At 39.9% G+C, this 20,742-nt stretch overlaps 1 protein-coding gene across 1 annotated transcript; it reads right to left on the bottom strand.

The window, feature by feature from the left end:
- Positions 1-2,201: 2,201 nt before the first annotated feature.
- On the bottom strand, positions 2,202-15,684 carry RpL3 (ribosomal protein L3). Its single transcript, XM_071656431.1, has 8 exons — positions 15,538-15,684; positions 11,780-11,972; positions 5,120-5,288; positions 4,644-4,779; positions 3,946-4,132; positions 3,444-3,646; positions 2,571-2,726; positions 2,202-2,378 (listed from the first exon to the last, which is right to left on the bottom strand). Exons 1-8 carry the CDS (start codon positions 15,631-15,633, stop codon positions 2,217-2,219), a joined length of 1,302 nt encoding a protein of 433 aa, XP_071512532.1. The 5' UTR covers positions 15,634-15,684; the 3' UTR covers positions 2,202-2,216.
- Positions 15,685-20,742: the final 5,058 nt, after the last annotated feature.

The raw sequence follows: 20,742 nt of genomic DNA, 5'->3' as shown, positions 1-20,742 counted from the left end.
ATCGTGGGACGAGCTTCTGCTGTAATGCTGTTTCTCATAACTCTTTCTTCACTATGTATGGCTCCACCTTTGATAGCAAGATGTAAAAAATGCTTACACTCATCCTCAGGTAATTTCTGAATTCGTGTTCCTCACTACTTTGTAGTTCATGAAGTATTGTTCCAAACATACTTCTTTTCTTTAACCAATCTTTACACCATATCCTTTTCTTCTTGAGACAAAGCTAGTATCATAGAGCACAAAATCTTTCTTGACAATGCTAGGCACCATGGTTCTCGTACCGCACTCCACCCGTTACTGGCAACATCGTCGGGCAGGCCCGCCAGAATTTGCCCGTTAACGGGCAAACCCGCCGATCAGGCCCGCTCGTGTAGACAGGCCTTTACCATCCTCGAACAATACTTATCACTGCTTCTAACAACTTGCCTCCCACACCACACATTCTTAATTCCTTCCACAGAACATCTCTATCATCATATGTCTTCTCCATAGCCATAAATGCTACGTACAAATCCATTTGCTTTTCTAAGCATTTCTCACATACATTCTTCAATAACACCTGACCCACACATCCTCTACCACTTCTGAAAACACACTGCTCTTTCTAATGAGGCTCTGTACATGCCTTCACCCTCTCACTGCTCTTCCCAAATCTGATGCTCTGTACATGCCTTCACCCTCTCAATCAATACTCTCCCATATAATTTACCAGGAATACTCAACAAACTTATACCTCTGTAATTTGAGTACTCACCTTTTATCCCCTTTGCCTTTGTACTATGGGACTATGCATGCATTCCGCAAATCCTCAGGTACCTCACCATGAGTCATACATACATTAAATAACCTTACCAACCAGTCAACGTCACCTTTTTTAAATTACACTGCAATACCATCCAAACCCGCTGCCCTGCTGGCTTTAGTCTTCCACAAAGCTTTTACTACCTTGTCTGTTTACCAAAACTTTCTTCCTAACACCTCGACCAAAACACCTTATATCTACCACTCTATCAAACATCCAACAAACCTTCAAATTACTCAGTACAACTTATCACCTCCCCAGTAGGCCCCTTCACCAATGTTTCCATCTGTTCCCTTGTCTTGAGCATTTTATTTACCTCCTTCCAAAACATCTTTTAATTCTCCTTAAAATGTAATGATACTGTCACCCCAATTCTCGTTTGCCCCTTTTCACCTCCTGCACCTTTCTCTTGAGCTCCTGCCTCTTTTATACATTTCCCAGTCATTTGCATAATTTTCTTGCAAAAATCGTCCAAATGCCTCACTCTTCTCTTTCACTTATCATCTTACTTCATCCCACCACTCACTACCATTTCTAATATGCCCACCTCCTACGCTTCTCATGCCACAAGCATCTTTTGCACGGCCATCACTGCTTCCCAAAATACATCCCATTCCTCCCCTAATCCCCTTACGTCCTTTTACTCACCTTTTTCCATTTTGTACCCACTCTCTCCTGGTACTCCCTCAAGTCTCCTTCCCGAGCTCACTTACTCTTCACCCCAACATTCTCCTCTTTTCTGAAAACCTCTATAAATCTTCACCTTCGCCTCCACAAGATAATGATCAGACATCCCCTCCAGTTGCACATCTCAGCACATTACATCCTAGTCCCTTTCGCGCCTTATCAACACAAATAACGCTCTCTGGCCCTTTCCCCTACTTAAATACGTATACTTGTGTATATCTCTTTATACCAGATATTCTCAATCACCAGCCCTTTTTCAGCACATAAATCTACAAGCTCTGCATTTCCATTTACTACACTGAACACCAATTATTTCCTCAACATCCACATTACTAACCTTTGCTTTCAAATCACCCATCACTATAACGGTCTCGTGCATCAAAACTACCAACACACTCACTTAGCTGCTCCCAAAACACTTGCCTCTCAATTATCGCCGTTTACAGCGTTTGAGAAGTTGCACCAGGAAACCTATGAAGATCCAATTCACATTTAGAATATTCAAAAATTCTAATAATGTTCTTAATCACATCGGTATCAAGTGCAATTGAAGCTCTAATAAAATCAGTTTTACAATGCATGTGGGTTTCATGTTCAACTGTGTATCTGAAGAACCCCATTTAATTGGTAATAAAGTAATTTTGAAAGCTAAGCAAGACAACTGTTTATGTTCACTTGAAGTAACTCATGGAGGGTTAATGAAACCAATGCACTAGCCATCTGCAGTTTATTGCTGCAATAACTTCTTCTTGTCCTTTTTAAGGGGTCCCATAAAGGCAGTTTTCTCAGCACTTGTCTGGAAGCGGCCATGGCCCATCTTGCTGCTAGTATCAATGAAGTGCAAGTTAATCTTCTCCAAAGCAACACGCTTCGTCTGGATCAGGAGAGACTGCAAGCAAAAATGCACGATTCATTAAAACAATTTAGGACTAATAATTTTCATTAAAGAAATCAGTTCTATCATTCAATATCACTGTACATTGTTTTGGCCTATATTCTCATCAGAATACATAACCAACAACAATCTCACATTAAGTACAAATAATGAAAACCAATATTCTAACCGGTATAAAATACTTGCCTTTCTCAAACACACGACACGTTTCTTTGGACCTGCACAGCAACCCTTGATCATAACAAAGTCGTGTCTCACTTGACCATAGTGTGGGAAGCCACCCATCGGAGTGATTGTCTTTTCTGTTAAATCATAATCCGTGGAGGCATTGTTCTTGACAACCTATAACAAAAATGTACATCATTTTCATTTGAAAAAAAAAATCCACGGGTTTCCTTAAGCTAGTAAAATTACTCAACTTTTCTCACCTTAGTGAGGTAAATTACAAACCAAGGCTTCAAGGAACAACTATTTTTATATAGAAATCACACATGAAGGGAGATACTCAGCCCCTTCTACAATATGCACAAGATTTGTATGTATTATTCTTTCTCCTCTTCCCTAGGATCTAGCAATCAAAATTGTTATAGCTTAATAAACTAGCAAAATCCTTGTATAACGGTAACAGGGATAATGTACAATAACAAGATCAGGTTGCTATACACAGTGCAACGAAAACCACTTGGAGACAGTGTGTGAACGAATGTGGCCTTTTTGGTCTGCTTTCTGGCACAACCTCACTGAAGCATGGGGTAACGACAGAAAAGGATGAAGGCAAGCAAGTATGAACATGTGCATGTGTATATATATGTATATGGTGATGAATGCATAAGTATGTATATGTGCATATATGGGCGTTAATGTATGACAGTGTGCTCTAACTTGCCGACATGAGAAACAGCGGTTATGCATGATAAAAACGGTAAGTTTGGATAACTACATCAAAAATAAAAAGCAATCAACATTTAAACTGGCAATGTTCTAAACTAGAATCTGAAAATATTTACTAAAAAAAAACGTTCACTAAAATTAACTCACCCTCTTAGTACCCTAGCTTACCTTTCCATCTTTAGTGTGCACTCCCTGACCAATGCGGTAAATCTTCTTGTTCATTTCTGTACGATGATGGTAACCCTTCTGACCAGCTCTAGCCACAGTAAACTGGACACGGCTAGGATGCCAAGCTCCAATGCAAGCTACCTTACGAAGACCTTTATGAGTCTTGCGTGGCAACTTCTTAGTGTGCCAACGAGATGTTACACCTGCCCATTAACAAAAATTTAGCATTCTATACACAGGTACACAACATCTTTACAACTAATCAAATATCAGAAGGAAGGCAACAATTCTCAACATTAACTTCAGTGCTGTTATTCATCATGGTATTCAAATATTCACATAGCTTTGGTAAACAAATATGTAAAGGATATAACTTAGCAACTATGGCACCTAAGCAGTCTCCCTGAACTCCAATTTCAACAGTATGCTTTGCTGTAGATAAAAAAAAAAAAGGTACACCAGTTTCCATACCATAAATTAAAAATGACAAATCTTTACTTACCCTTTACTCCTTTGCCCTTGGTAACACCAATGATATCCACCATCTCATCCTGATCAAAAACTGTTGATACAGGGATTTGCTTCTCAAAGTGAGACACAGCCCAGTCAACTTTCTCAGAGACTGTTCCACCATTCAGTTGGATCTCCATGATGTGAGCCTTCTTTTGCCGTTTCTTCAGGATCTTTATCTGCAGTAAAGAATTGTGGCTTCAAACTAGTATTCAGTATAAATGGTTTCAGACAAGTAATATTCAGCATTATGTAAACAATTTGGTCTTACAGTAAGCCTATCAAGCAAGTCCATGGGAATAGTTAATTAGTAAGAAAATAAAAACGTGAAGATCCATGCTTCTGATCCCATTAGATATTAAAAAATTACTTCAAATGCAGTACAAACCGCTAAGTATATTCACTTGGTTACTCTAAACAAGTCCGATTTGGTTTGCCACAAATACAAACATTTCTCCTTACCAAGCCTAGATATCAATGTCTTTATTATGCAATTACTTCAAATCAATGAATTCTTAAATACCTTACATCAAGAATATCTTACCGCAGCCATTTCTAACAAATCTAATCTTCCTTCCTTATGCACTGAGGGCCCAAACGCATGGAACCTATCAATTTGGAGTACACTTTCAATCCTAGTGTTATAACCACTCCAAAAGTGTCAATGAGCTTGTCTGTTAACATACTAACCTGAGTATGTGCAAGGATGCGCACTGCACAACAGTACTTCTTAATCTTGGCAATGTCCTTCTGAATTACTTTCTTGCCAACCTCATCCTGCCACTTCTGAGATGCATTAGTAAATGCCTTCTTTTTTGACTTGTGCCTGTAAACAGAATGTGTTAGGGCCTCTTTCACAAGTAGATGGCTTGGAGGAAGAGACCCATTACACTAACAGGGCAATGGCTGGCAAGCATGATTAGGCAAGAGACAGCCACTGCCTACCATGTCATCCACCCAAGTTAAACCCTGTGATATCTACAGCTTGGTCCTTAACTCATAGCAAGCTCATGCTGCCATTGGAGTAAAGGACTGCTGTAAAAACTGGTATAAGTATAAAAAATCTTGATATATAAATATGTATATGAAAATGTAATTATCAAATATTCATAATACCAGAGTATAAGGGTCCAATAATGCAACTTTAAAGTACAGAAAATTCTAACCAGTTCTTATAGAAGCGCCTCTTGCATTCTTCAGCAAGATGCTCTGCCCAAATGGTTTTAAATGCACGCAGTCCTCTTGGTGTGCTTAAGTATCCAACAACTCCAACACATATCATTGGAGGAGTTTCCAAGATAGTCACACCTTCAATTACCTCCTTCCTGTTGATTTCTGAAAGAAAACAGATACAATAAGGGCATACAAATACCACAATTACAGATAAAATACGCACTGGAATGTTCTGTATCGTGTATGGTTATGCCCCTTAATCACAGCCCACTATGAACTCCATGGAGTTATGGAATATAGACTACCAAATCCTCACCTGGCCATTAAGCCAGGGGACTTGGCTAATCTGTGATGCATAACACAGGATGACTGCAACAGTTAAGTTTTCTTGTATTCACCAGCGCAAGCCAGCTACCCCATGTCATCACACTTTACAGTTATGCAAAAAATTATATGCACCACAGTACTACATACAGCATGCCTAAATACACTAAATTCACTCAATTACTAAGTCACAATAGTGAAATGTAACAGTGAAAACATCCTGCATCATATCTACAGGGTTGTTTAATTTGTTTATGGATAGGGTGGTCTGGGAGGTAAATGGAAGTCCGTTGCGGTTTGCCGATGGTGGCTGATTTACGTGAGAAGCTGCAGAAGTTGCTGACAATTTGGAATTGTCTGAAAGAAGGAAGTTGAGTAAATGTGAATAAGAGCAAGGTTATTAGCATTAGGTTCAGCAGGGTTGAGGATGTAAGTTTGAATGGAGAAAGGTTGGAGGAAGTGAAGTGTTTTAGATATCTGGCAGTGGACTTGGCAGTGAATGGAACCATGGAAGCAGAAGCGAGACAGTGGGGGAGGGGGAATAGGTTCTGGAAGCAATGAAGAATGCGTGCAAGAGAATGTTATCCAATAAAAAGCAAAATGGGCATGTCTAAAGGAATAGTAAAGCCATAAATATCATATCGTTGGAGGAAGTGAAGTGTTTTAGATATCTGGCAGTGGACTTGGCAGTGAATGGAACCATGGAAGCAGAAGCAAGACACAGTGGGGGAGGGGGAATAGGTTCTGGAAGCAATGAAGAATGCGTGCAAGAGAATGTTATCCAATAAAAAGCAAAAATGGGTATGTCTGAAGGAATAGTAAAGCCATAAATATCATATCGTTGCGAGGAATGAGATATAGAGTTATATGGAGGAGGGTGGACGCGTCGGAAATGAAATATTTCAGAACAATGTGTGGTGCGAGGTGGTTTGACAGTAACGAAATGAGATGTGGGGAAAAAAAAAAGGTTTAGAGAGCAGAGGGTGTTGAAATAGTTTGGACATATGGAGAGAGTGATGAAAGAGGGAACAAGATTGAGCTATTGGGGCCTGAACATACAGGAGGGTGATGGGCATGCAAGGAAGTGTGAAGTGGAACAATGTGCTGTCAATGGACTGAACTAGAGAATGTGTAGCGTTTGCATCAAACCATGGAACGGTCTGTGGGAACAATGTGGATAGGGAGCTGTGGTTTCAGAGCACTACAAACAAGAGATGGTGTGAACCGATGGCCTTTTTTGTCTTTTCTTGGCGCTACCTCACTGAAGCAAGGAGTAGCAATGCCATTTCCTGTGGGACAGGGTAGTGACAGGAATACACAAAGGCAAGCAAGTATGAATATATACGTGTATATATAAGTACATGTCCGAGTATATATGTAAGTATATGAATGTTTTGGCATTTATGTATATACGTGTGTACACAAGTGGATGGTCTATTCTTCATCCATTTCCTGTTGCTACCTCACTGATGTGGGAAATGGCCTGGGAAACAAGTCACCTGTTTGCTAATGCAAGGAATATAGTGAATTGTAACGATGTGCTGTCAATTGACTGAGCTATGGAATGTGAAACATCTGCGGCAAACCACGGAAAGGTCTGGGGGAAAAATGTGGATAGGGAGCTGTGGTTTCGATGCTCTATACATGACAGCTAGAGATGGTGTGAACTAATGTGGCCTTTTTTGTCTTTTCCTGAAGATAAGGTAGTGACAGGAATATATGAAGGCGAGCAAATATGGAATATGTACATGTATGAGTATGATTGGTTCTCAGTGAATGTTGGTTTGCAGCAGGGGTGTGTGATGTCTCCATGGTTAATTTGTTTATGGATGGGGTTGTTAGGGAGGTGAATGTAAGAGTTCTGGAAAGAGGGGCAAGTATGCAGCCCATCACTATAACCCAGTCTTGTACATCAAAGCTGCTAATACAGTCACTCGACTGCTCCCAAAACACTTGCCTCGTATCTTTCTTTTCATGACCAGATGCATAGGCACCAATAATGACCCATCTCTCCATCCACTTTCAGTTTTACCCAAATCAATCTAGAACTTACTTTCTGACACTACCACATACCCCCACAACAACTGTTTCAGGTGTACTGCTACTCCTTCCTTAGCTCTTGTTCTCTCACCAACCCTGACTTTACTCCCAAGACTTTCCCAAACCCTTTACAGTCGAGTTTTGTTTCATCCACAGCCAGAACATCCAGGCTTCCTTCCTCAAATGTACCCGTCTCTCCTTTCTTCTCGGTTACATCCACACACATTCAGACACCCCAATCTAACCCTTCGTGGCGTATGAGCACTCCCCACTTGACTTGTCCAGTTTCCCCTTTTAGAAATTTAAATACATGGAATGGGGTCTTTTTTTTCTGCATTCCTGGCACAGCCTCGCTGGAGCAGGGAATATCAATGCAGTTTTCCTGTGGGGTGGGATAGCTACAGTAATGGACGAAGACAGACAAAAACTAAGTACATGTGTATGTATGTAATGTCTGCATGTGTATATATATGTCGACATGTACCTATGTTATATGGTTGCGAGGCATGGGCTACAGACAGAGTTGTGCAGAGGGGGGTGGATGTGCTGGAAATGAGATGTTAGAGGACAATATGTGGTGTGAGGTGGTTTGATCAAGTAATGAAATGGTAAGAGATGTGTGGTAATAAAGACTGTGGTTGAGAGAGCAGAAGAGGGTGCTTTGAAATGGTTTGGTCACATGAACTCTCCATGGTTTACCCCAGACGCTTCACATGCCCTGGTTCAATCCATTGACAGCATGTTGACCCCTGTATACCACATCGTTCCAACTCACTCTACTCCTTGCACGCCTTTCACCCTCCCGATCACTCAAAATCTTTTTCACTCCATCTTTCCACCTCCAATTTGGTCTCCCACTTCTCCTCGTTCCCTCCACCTCCGACACATATATCCTCTTGGTCAATCTTTCCTCACTCATTCTCTCCATGTGACCAAATCCTTTCAAAACACCCTCTTCTGCTCTCTCAACCACACTTTTTATTACCACACATATCTCTTACCCTTTCATAACTTACTCCATCAAACAACCTCACACCACATTGTCCTCAAACATCTCATTTCCAGCACATCAACCCTCCTCCGCACAACTCTATCCATAGCCCACACCTCGCAACCATACAACATTGTTGGAACCACTATTCCTTCAAACATACCCATTTTTGCTTTCCAAGATAATGTTCTCGACTTCCACACATTCTTCAACGCTCCCAAAACTTTCGCCCCCTCCCCCATCCTATGATTCACTTCCGCTTCCATGGTTCCATCTGCTTACAAATCCACTCCCAGATATCTAAAAGACTTCACTTCCTCCAGTTTTTCTCCATTCAAACTTGCCTCCCAATTGGCTTGACCCTCAACCCTACTGTACCTAATAACCTTGCTCTTATTCACAATTACTCTCGGCTTTCTTCTTTCACACAGTTTACCAAACTCAGTCACCAGCTTCTGCAGTTTCTCACATGAATCAGCCACCAGCGCTGTATCATCAGCGAACAACAACTGACTCGCTTCCCAAGCTCTCTCATCCACAACAGACTTCATACTTGCACTTCTTTCCAAAACTCTTGCATTCATCTCCCTAACAACCCCATCGATAAACAAATTAAACAACCATGGAGACATCACACACCCCTGCCGCAAACCTACTTTCAGTGAGAAGTAATCACTTTCCTCCCTTCCTACACGTACAAATGCCTTACATCCTCGATAAAAACTTTTCACAGCTAACAACTTGCCTCCCACACCATATATTCTTAATGCCTTCCACAGAGCATCTCTATCAACTCTATCATATGCCTTCTCCTGATCCATAAATGCTACATACAAATACATTTGCTTTTCTAAGTAGTTCTCACATACATTCTTCAAAGCAAACACCTGATCCACACATCCTCTACCACTTCTGGAACCACACTGCTCTGTACACGCCTTCACCCTCTCAATCAATACCCTCCCATATAATTTACCAGGAATACTCAACAAACTTATACCTCTGTAATTTGAGCACTCACTCTTATCCCCTTTGCCTTTGTACAATGGCACTATGCAAGCATTCTGCCAATCCTCAGGCACCTCACTATGAGTCATACATACATTAAATAACCTTACCAACCAGCCAACAATACAGTTATCCACTTTTTAAATAAATTACACTGCAATACCATCCAATCCCGCTGCCTTGCCGGCTTTCATCTTCCACAAAGCTTTTACTACCTCTTCTCTGTTCACCAAATTTTCCCTAACCCTCTCACTTTGCACACATCGACCAAAACACCCTATATATCTGCCACTATCAAACACATTCAACAAACCTTCAAAATACTCACTCCATCTTCTCACATCACCACTACTTGTTATCACCTCCCCATTAGCCCCCTTCACTGAAGTTCCCATTTGTTCCCTTGTCTTACGCACTTTATTTACCTCCTTCCAAAACATCTTTTTACTCTCCCTAAAATTTAATGATACTCACCCCAACTCTCATTTGCCCTCTTTCACCTCTTGCACCTTTCTCTTGACCTTCTGCCTCTCTTTTATACATCTCCCACTTATTTGCATTATTTCCCTGCAAAAACCGTCCAAATGCCTCTTCTCTTTCGCTAATAATCTTACTTCATCACACCACTCACTACCCTTTCTAATCAGCCCACTCCCACGATTCTCATGCCACAAGCATCTTTTCCGCAAGCTATCACTGCTTCCCTAAATACATCCCATTCCTCCCCCTACACCCCTTACCTCCTTTGTTCTCACCTTTTTCCATTCTGTACTGTCTCTCCTGGTACTTCCTCACACAAGTCTCCTTCCCAAGCTCACTTACTCTCACCACTGTCTTCACCCCAACATTCTCTCCTTTTTTGAAAACCTCTACAAATCTTCACCTTTGCCTCCACAGGATAATGATCAGACATTCCTCCAGTTGCACCTCTCAGCACATAACATCCAAAAGTCTCTTTCATGCGCTTATCAATTAACACGTAAACCAATAACGCTCTGGCCATCTCTCCTACTTACATACGTATACTTATGTAAATCTCTTTAAACCAGGTATTCCCAACCACCAGTCCTTTTTCAGCACATAAATCTACAATCTCTTTACCATTTCCATTTACAACACTGTACACAAATTATTCCCTCAACTGCCACATTACTCACCTTTGCATTCAAAACTAACACACTCACTCGGCTGCTCCCAAAACACTTGCCTCATGATGTTTCTTCTAATATGCACCAATAATCACCCATCTCTCCAACTTTCAGTTTTACCCATATCAATCTAGAGTTTACTTTCTCACACTATCACATACTCCCACCACTCCTGTTTCAGTAGTGCTACTCCTTCCCTTGCTCTTGTCCTCTCACTAACCCCTGACTTCACTCCCAGGATATTCCCAAACCACTCTTCCCCTTTACCCTCAAGCTTCATTTCACTCGGAGCCAAAACATCCAGGTTCCTTTCCTCAAACATACTACCTATCTCTCCATTTTTCTCATCTTGGTTATATCCACACACATTTAGACACCCCAATCTGAGCCTTCGAGGAGGATGAGCACTCACCGCATGATTCCTTCTGTTTCCCCTTTTACAAGGAGGGGGTTGGTTTCCAGCCCCCCCACTCCCATCCCCTTTAGTTGCCTTCTACGACACATGAGGAATGCGTGGGAAGTATTCTTTCTCCCCTAACCCCAGGGATAAAGTTTAGTATTATATGTAAAATAAATATGGCAAAACCAAACTAAAGTTATCCCTTAAGTCATCCAATATGATCATCTCGTTTTACCAACAGATGGAATCCAACCACCCAAAATAACCTATAACACAACTCTACACCCACAATATGAACAAAATGTAGTTACAAAATTTTAAATACAAATAATCATGTTTACATTCTGAAATTTCAAAGGTCCAGTTTTCTAAATTCAATATATTTGATACAATTCTCTTGAATTAGACTTGTACTATTCTCTTCATGACACCTTGGCCTATTCCTGCAAGACTTTTTCCAAACTTCTGCATCACAAACAAGCTTCAACAGCCTTCAGTAAAATACAAACAAAAAATGGTACGTGTCTAAGGAACATGTTTCACTAACACTACCAAACATACAAGGACTTTATATCTACCATGGCCCCTGCATTTTTGCAAAATGTGAAGCGGGTAGGTAGAAAAAAAAAGCCAATCAAAATATTCTTAGTTACACCATTAACATAAAACACTTAAGTCTTGGCAAAAAAAATCAGGAGTGGGCAATCAGTGCGGTAATAAGCTAAACCTGGATGATACTCACTTGATCCTGGCTTGTCTGCAACACGAACAATGTGGGTCATGCCAGCTTTGTAGCCAAGGAATGCAGTAAGATGCACTGGCTTGTTTTTGTCATCCAAAGGAAAGGCCTTCACTTTGGGACGATGACGCTTTGATCTCTTCTTTGGATAGAATGCCATGGACCCATGACGGGGCGCACTGAATTTTCGGTGAGACTGTAATAAGACATTATCTATAAAAAAATAATCGTTAACTTCAGCAACAGCAGTGATTTTTAAGGTAATTGTGGCATGTATGGTTTCACCCCTTGATCATCACCCACTAAGAGCTTCAAGGAGTTATGGAATTAATTAATTCAATTACCATATATTTGTTCTCAACTCCCTCTTCTGTTTAACTGCAGTGCTAAACTGATAAATTACCTATACCTTTATTTGATAATCCAGCATATACTGAAAAAAATTGCCTAAACCCTTAAATCATATTCAAGATTTGGAATCTCAACAGGTTTCTTAACATTTTAACATAAGTGAACATCAGTAACCAAAAACCACAAGACATTGAAGTAAAATCAATAACCCTTCCTCAAAATAATTTCTACAGAAAAGGGTTAAAGTGTTTAGGTAGGGTTTGTACCTGCGTGTGGTGTCCAATAAATTACCAAAATAGAGTGACATTACAATTCTTCAGTTTAAATCACCACATCCACAAAGCTAAATACTTGTGTGAACTACACATTTCCATTTCCCTAAAAAGCAAAACCCATTCTTTGAAATTAGAGAATATTCAGTTCAAAGGAAATATATTCAAGCTTGATTGGTCTTTTGTACTATATATGAAGTAGAAATTTAATTGCATATTTGGAAGAAAAACCAATTTACATATATTCTACCTTCCTTTAAAAGCATCTAAAAATGCCATTCATCACGAATAAACAAGATTCAGCAATTCAATGCTTTTTCCTTCCATTGTTCAATAATGCTTACCATTTCCTTTCTATATACTCTAACGAAATTCCAGTGTCAGAGGCAGGTCAATATTTACCATTCATAAAATTGTAACCAATCATTAAATTCTAAAAGTGGCTATTCCTGTACAAGAATCCCACACATACACCTCTCTTTGTGGTTAAAAACTGATTCGTATTAATTCCTAGAACAATACAATGAAAAGCCTGCCATCTCAACCTAACTTGTTCACTTCAGGGCAAATTAAAAAAAAAAATTACCAATAGTAGTTGGTAAAGGCCGATTCTGGTAAAACAAACATGTTACAATTTCAACATGTGGAGAATAATGGGTGACCAAAAGTGGTACTGGATTCCTAATTTTTGCAGCCTAAAACAACGGCTTGTTCACCACAGTGGAACAGGCCAACCAGGCCAATCGTGACCATTCTGGGGATGAGTATAAAAATTGGTTTCAAATGCCCCATCAATGTCAACTCTATAATGTTGTCTTGCTCTACAAAGTTGATGGATCTGGTAAATTTTCCATCTATCATTTTAGGCAAACGCTGCCTCCATTTCAATTAATCTCCATCCTGTGCATTGCACTTTTACCCTTATCTTACAAAAAGATTGCACCCATTCTTCTCCCTGTTGAGGTTGGATTTCTTGTATCCATTATAATGATGTTCCAGCAACTATTACTTTAGAGAATGTTACATTAGGCTATGAGGGGTTTCATTAGATTTTTTGTTAATGCTTTCATAAAATATATACAAACCCCATATACCAAGCCACAAACTTGCCCTTACATTATAGTGCTACACAAACATACAATTCCTGGAACGTTCCTTTTTTCAAACCCCAAACAGTTAAACTCCCATATGAAATAATTCACCGAAGATGCACCTTTGGGCTCAAAGTTAATTTCTTGATGTTTAGATGTAATGTGAGCTGTTTCAGTTTAGGGACACCACTTGGAAGAATTAATGATCGTGAACAACATGGAATATAAGAAGCAAGGCTAACTTTTACAGGTTTATTGCATTACCTTTTACTTATTTTCCCTCGGTGCCCCGGCAATACTCAAAATCATGCTAAACTGAATTAACACTACATTAGCTGCGAGGTTCTTGTATTTTTTAATGGTGTATCACATTATCCCATACAATCTACCTGAACATCATTCTTGCGAGGTTCTTGTATTTTTTAATGGTGTATCACATTATCCCATACAATCTACCTGATCATTCAGCAAAATATATCCTTAATCATGCCCAGCAACTTGTGTTCTCAATATCAACCCTACTCTGCTGGGCAAAGACTATTATATCCAAACTGCTACCATTGTTTCGTTATTCTAAACACGATTATTTGCATTCTGATAAAAAAATTTAGGCAAGTTTGAGTCACTCATGTAATACGAGGTTTCCACAGGTTTTATAGACTTCACTCCTGCATACATTTTCCTTTACCATATCCCTCAACTCTAGCTCCAAGTAACATCCCATCTAATTTTTCCATGCTTCCTTAATATACTTCAGGTTCGAAGTTCATTTCAAAAGATGCCTACACACTTGCTGGGTAGTATTCTCAATGAAAACCAATACAGAAATGCAACAAGACCAGAGAATGACAATACTGGAGACAAACACTTGTGAAACTATTAGCAGTTTTAGGTGGTTGTGCAACAACGAAATATTATAAATCTTCGAATATAAAATACATCATAACTACATATATAAAAAGAAGCCTCTAACCATTCTGGGAGACAACCCATTGCCAGGAGGCTTGCATTAGAATGTCTGCAATTCACCATACAGCAGATATTTACCTATACTAAAAAAGTACATCTGCCTCATGGTACTAAAGTTTTGAGGCTTAAGTTAACTATCAATGAAAGTTTCATTCTTGCTCCACAAATCTTAATCACAGCAAATTCTACTCATCCACAACATTTAAGATAGCAGTAAATATCCTAAAATCAACGAATAGTCCTTACCTTTGCACGGATATTTGATCAATTCCCACCATTTCAAGCCCTCCTCCACACTCTGGACAAGGGTATATGAACAAATAGGACAATGTGGGGCAAAAACGTTTTAAAGTTCATGCAAGAAATCAAGATACATTATCTACCAACTTGATATCTTTTCAACTGGTAAATGGTCTACACCCACGGCACAAACATTACCGCCCGCATGATTTTACAAGGACATGAAATCAATTTTCCGTAATCCCTACAAGTGAAGCACACTATAGTGGAATAGGATAGGAGTAGGTGATGTAACTCGCCATAATGTTTGAATGTAAAGCATTTCAGAGGCTTGCCTAACACCCTTTATACTGACGGTATGCAGCTAAATACTATGTTATTTTCTTTTCCCAAGCAAAACAAAAATATACCCCAAAAATTTACACATACTATAAACCCTTTTAACGTCTATCCTCGAGAGCAACCATAAATGAATTTCAAGGCCTCCCTTCCCGGTAATCCAACCATATGGTCGCTAATTCAAGCCCGTCACTTCTAAAAAATCTACTCCACAGTTATACATTTGGACGAATAAAAAGGAAATTGGAAAGCAAATAAAGTAATGAAAACATATGTATCCTTTCTTAAAAGTTTTCCGTCACATCAACCAAGCACATGGTCGCTAACAGCCGGCAGCCACTACAACCAATTACCCAATATTTCACAATTATACCGTTAGATTAGTGCTCGTGATGTTCAGCTATAGTAAATAGTAAACAACATTAACTAACCTAGTTCCTATCTGCCCTATGTTACTCCAAAACATTACATGAAAATAATACACGGTAGAGACTCTCACCATAGTGCCTCGCCTTCCGTACCAACAGAGAACAACATGGCGCCTGCGCGCTCTATTTATACGGCACATGCTACGCACAATGATGCCAAATGTCATTATTATCAGCGGGAAATTCAAATATTACATTTTTTTCTTTTCTAAGTTTATGAAAGAAATGTTTAATATGAATTTTATCTATATTCAGATCGATTATTCAACTACATGTAATCTTCATAAGCATGTTGCCTCATAAATTTCTTCAAAATGAAAAGTTTAAAAGCCATAAAAAAGTATATCAAATTAAACAGTAAGATTACTCTATTACAGAAGATATTTCAAACTTATAAACTTGACCAAATATCAAGAACTCTATTATCTTTTATGTTTCCAATTTACGTTTAACAATTTGATCTCAATCTCATATTCATAAATTTAAAACTGGAGACGTGGCACCACCGGACTACGTAGCGGGGAGGCCCTGATTTGAAGAAAATGTACAATTTAAAAAAGATTAATAACAATTGCATTGCATTTTAAATTCATATAACCAAAAATCAATTAATAATTTTCTTATAGGAGCTAGTAAAAGTGATCTTATATACAACCTCTGTAGCTTATTTCTAAACCAAATGATCACGAATCATTCTACTTGAAAAAAAAATATATATTAATATATATATATATATATATATATATATATATATATATATATATATATATATATATATATATATATATTTGCTTTGTCGCTGTCTCCCGCGTTTGCGAGGTAGCGCAAGGAAACAGACGAAAGAAATGGCCCAACCCACCCCTATACACATGTATATACATACACGTCCACACACGCAAATGTACATACCTACACAGCTTTCCATGGTTTACCCCAGACGCTTCACATGCCCTGATTCAATCCACTGACAGCACGTCAACCCCGGTATACCACATCGATCCAATTCACTCTATTCCTTGCCCTCCTTTCACCCTCCTGCATGTTCAGGCCCCGATCACACAAAATCTTTTTCACTCCATCTTTCCACCTCCAATTTGGTCTCCCACTTCTCCTCGTTCCCTCCACCTCCGACACATATATCCTCTTGGTCAATCTTTCCTCACTCATTCTCTCCATGTGCCCAAACCATTGCAAAACACCCTCTTCTGCTCTCTCAACCACGCTCTTTTTATTTCCACACATCTCTCTTACCCTTACGTTACTTACTCGATCAAACCACCTCACACCACACATTGTCCTCAAACATCTCATTTCCAGCACATCCATCCTCCTGCGCACAACTCTATCCATAGCCCACGCCTCGCAACCATACAACATTGTTGGAACCACTATTCCTTCAAACATACCCATTTTTGTTTTCCGAGATAATGTTCTCGACTTCCACACATTCTTCAAGGCTCCCAGGATTTTCGCCCCCTCCCCCACCCTATGATCCACTTCCGCTTCCATGGTTCCATCCGCTGCCACATCCACTCCCAGATATCTAAAACACTTTACTTCCTCCAGTTTTTCTCCATTCAAACTTACCTCCCAATTGACTTGACCTTCAACCCTACTGTACCTAATAACCTTGCTCTTATTCACATTTACTCTTAACTTTCTTCTCTCACACACTTTACCAAACTCAGTCACCAGCTTCTGCAGTTTCTCACATGAATCAGCCACCAGCGCTGTATCATCAGCGAACAACAACTGACTCACTTCCCAAGCTCTCTCATCCACAACAGACTTCATACTTGCCCCTCTTTCCAAAACTCTTGCATTCACCTCCCTAACAACCCCATCCATAAACAAATTAAACAACCATGGAGACATCACACACCCCTGCCGCAAACCTACATTCACTGAGAACCAATCACTTTCCTCTCTTCCTACACGTACACATGCCTTACATCCTCGATAAAAACTTTTCACTGCTTCTAACAACTTGCCTCCCACACCATATATTCTTAATACCTTCCACAGAGCATCTCTATCAACTCTATCATATGCCTTCTCCAGATCCATAAATGCTACATACAAATCCATTTGCATATCATATATATATATATATATATATATATATATATATATATATATATATATATATATATATATATATATATATATATATAATATGTTTGAGGAAAGGAACCTGGATGTTTTGGCTCTTGAGTGAAACGAAGCTCAAGGGCAAAAGGGAAGAGACGTTTGGGAATGTCTTGGGAGTAAAGTCAGGGGTTAGTGAGAGGACAAGAGCAAGGGAAGGAGTAGCACTACTCCTAAAACAGGAATGGTGGGAGTATGTAATAGAGTGTAAGAGTGAGTGGTGGAAAGAAACAAGATTGTTAGAGTGCAAGAGTGAGTGGTGGAATGAAGCAAGATTGTTAGTGAAAGAGAGAGGCGTTTGGACGATTTTTGTAGGGAAGTAGCGCGAATGACAGGGAGATGTATAAAATAAAGAGGCAGGAGGTCAAGAGAAAGGTGCAAGAGGTGAAAAAGAGAGCAAATGAGAGTTGGGATGAGGGAGTATCATTAAACTCTAGGGAGAATAAAAAGATGCTTTGGAAGGAGGTAAAGAAAGTGCGTAAGACAAGAGAACAAATGGGAACATCGGTGAATGGGGCGAATGGGGAGGTAATAACAGGAAGTGGTGAAGGGAGAAGGAGATGGATTGAGTATTTTCAAGGTTTGTTGAATGTGTTTGATGATAGAGTGGCAGATATATGGTGTTTTGGACGAGGTGGTGTGCGAAGTGAGATGGTTAGGGAGAATGGTTTGGTAAACAGAGAAGAGGTAGTAAAAGCTTTGCAGAAGATGAAAGCTGGCAAGGCGGCGGGTTTGGACGGTATTGCAGTGGAATTCATTAAAAAACAGGGGTGACTGTGTTGTTGACTGGATGGTAAGGATATTCAATGTATGTATGGTTCATGGTGAAGTGCATGAGGATTGGTGGAATGCATGCATAGTGGCATTGTACAAAGGCAAAGTGGATAAAGTTGAGTGTTCAAATTACAGTGGTATAAGTTTGTTGAGTATTCCTGGTAAATTATATGGTAGGGTTTTGATTGAAAGGGCAAAGGCATGTACAGAGCATCAGACTGGGGAAGAGCAGTGTGGTTTTAGAAGTGGTAGAGGATGTGTGGATCAGATGTTTGCTTTGAAGTATATATGTGAGAAATACTTAGAAAAGCAAATGGATTTGTATGTAGCATTTATGGATCTGGAGAAGGCATACGATAGAGTTGATAGAGATGCTGGAAGGTATTAAGAGTATGTTATGTGGTAGGTAAGTTGTTAGAAGCAGATTTTTTTTTTCTATTAAGGATTTAAGGTATGTGTACGAGTAGGAAGAGAGGAAATTGATTGGTTTCTAGTGAACGTTGGTTTGCGGCAAGGATGCGTGAGTCTCCATGGTTGTTTAATTCTTTTTTTATGGATGGGGTTGTTAGGAAGGTGAATGAAAGAGTTTTGTAGAGAGGGGCAAGTATGCAGTCTGTTGTGGACAAGAGGACGTGGGAAGTGAGTCAGTTGTTCGCTGATGATACAACGCTGGTGACTGAGTTTGGTAAAGTGTGTGAGAGTAAATGTGAATAAGAGCAAGGTTATTGCGTTCAGTAGGGTTGAAGGACAAGTTAATTGGGAGGCAAGTTTGCAAGGAGAAAAACTGGAGGAAGTGAAGTGTTTTAGATGTCTGGTTATGGATTTGGCAGCGGATGGAACCATTGAAGCGGAAGTGAGTCACAGGGTGGGGGAGGGTGCGTAGGTTCTTGAAGCGTTGAAGAATGTGTGGAAGGCGAGACCGCTATCTCGGAGAGCAAAATTGGGTATGTTTGAAGGAACAGTGGTTCCAACAATGTTATATGGGTGCAATACATAGTCTATAGATACAGTTGTGCGAGGAGGATGGATGTGTTGGAAATGAAATGTTTGAGAACAATATGTGGTGTGAGGTGGTTTGATCGAGTAAGTAATGAAAGGGTAAGAGAGATGTGTGGTAATAAAAAGTGTGTGGTTAAGAGAGCAGAAGGTGTATTGAAATGGTTTGGTCACATGGAGAGAATGAGTGAGGGAAGATTGACAGAGGATATATGTGTCAGAGGTGGAGAGAACGAGGAGAAGAGAAGTTGGAGACCAAATTGGAGGTGGAAGGATGGAGTGAAAAAGATTTTGAGCGATCGGGGCCTGAACATACAGGAGGATGAAAGGCGTTCAAGGAATAGAGTAAATTGGAGCGATGTGGTATACCGGGGTCGAGGTGTTGTTAATAGATTGAACCAGGGAATGTAAAGCGTTTGTGGTAAACCATGGTAAGTTTTGTGGGGCCTGGATGTGGAAAGGGAGCTGTTGTTTCGGTGTATTACACATGGCAGCTAGAGAATGAGTGTAAACGAATGTGGCCTTTGTTGTCTTTTCGTAGCGCTACCTCGCGCGCACGCGGGGTACGGATGTGCTATTTCATGTGTGGCGGGGAGGCGGCGGGAATGGATGAAGGCAGCATGTATGAATATGTATATGTGTATATATGTATGTGTATATATATGTATGTATACGTTGAAATGTATAGGTATGTATATGTGCATGTGTGGGCGTTTATGTATATACATGTGTATGTGGGTGGGTTGGGCCGTAGTGACATCACAAACTTCTGCTTGAGACCTTCACAAGGAACCACCCAATCTCATCTCTTCCTACTCACACACGCTGTATACCCTTGATAAAAACTTTTCCCAGCCCCTAGCAGCTTTCCTTCCACCATGAATTCTTAATTCCTTACGCAAGGCATCTCTATCAACTCTAATATGCACAAGCAAGACTATCGTATGCTTTCACCAGATATGTTAATGCCACGTACATATCCTTCTATTCAAGTATTTCTCACACTCTTGAAAGCAAATACTTGATCTACACATCCTTTGACCACCTCTGAAACCACACTTTGTACATGCCTTCACCCTCTCAATCATAACTCATACCTGCAGGTACACTCAATAAACTTGGACCTTTGTAGTTTGAACGCTCACTCTTATTCCCCCTTCCCTATTTTTAAACCAGGTATTCCCAATCAACAGTTCTTTTTTTTCAGCTGCTCACCATTTCCATTTACATGACTGAACACCCCATCCCCCCCCCTTCCTCCATTACTCATTTTCGCATTTAAATCACCTATCACCAGTAACCGGTCCCTTGCATCAAAACTGCCGATACACTCACTCAGCTGCTCCCAAAATACTTAC

This window comes from Panulirus ornatus, chromosome 63 (assembly GCF_036320965.1).
Source record: "Panulirus ornatus isolate Po-2019 chromosome 63, ASM3632096v1, whole genome shotgun sequence".
In the NCBI taxonomy this organism is placed as follows: Eukaryota; Metazoa; Arthropoda; class Malacostraca; order Decapoda; family Palinuridae; genus Panulirus; species Panulirus ornatus.
Note: the sequence above shows the minus strand (reverse complement) of the source record. Positions and strands in the feature narration are given on the sequence as shown.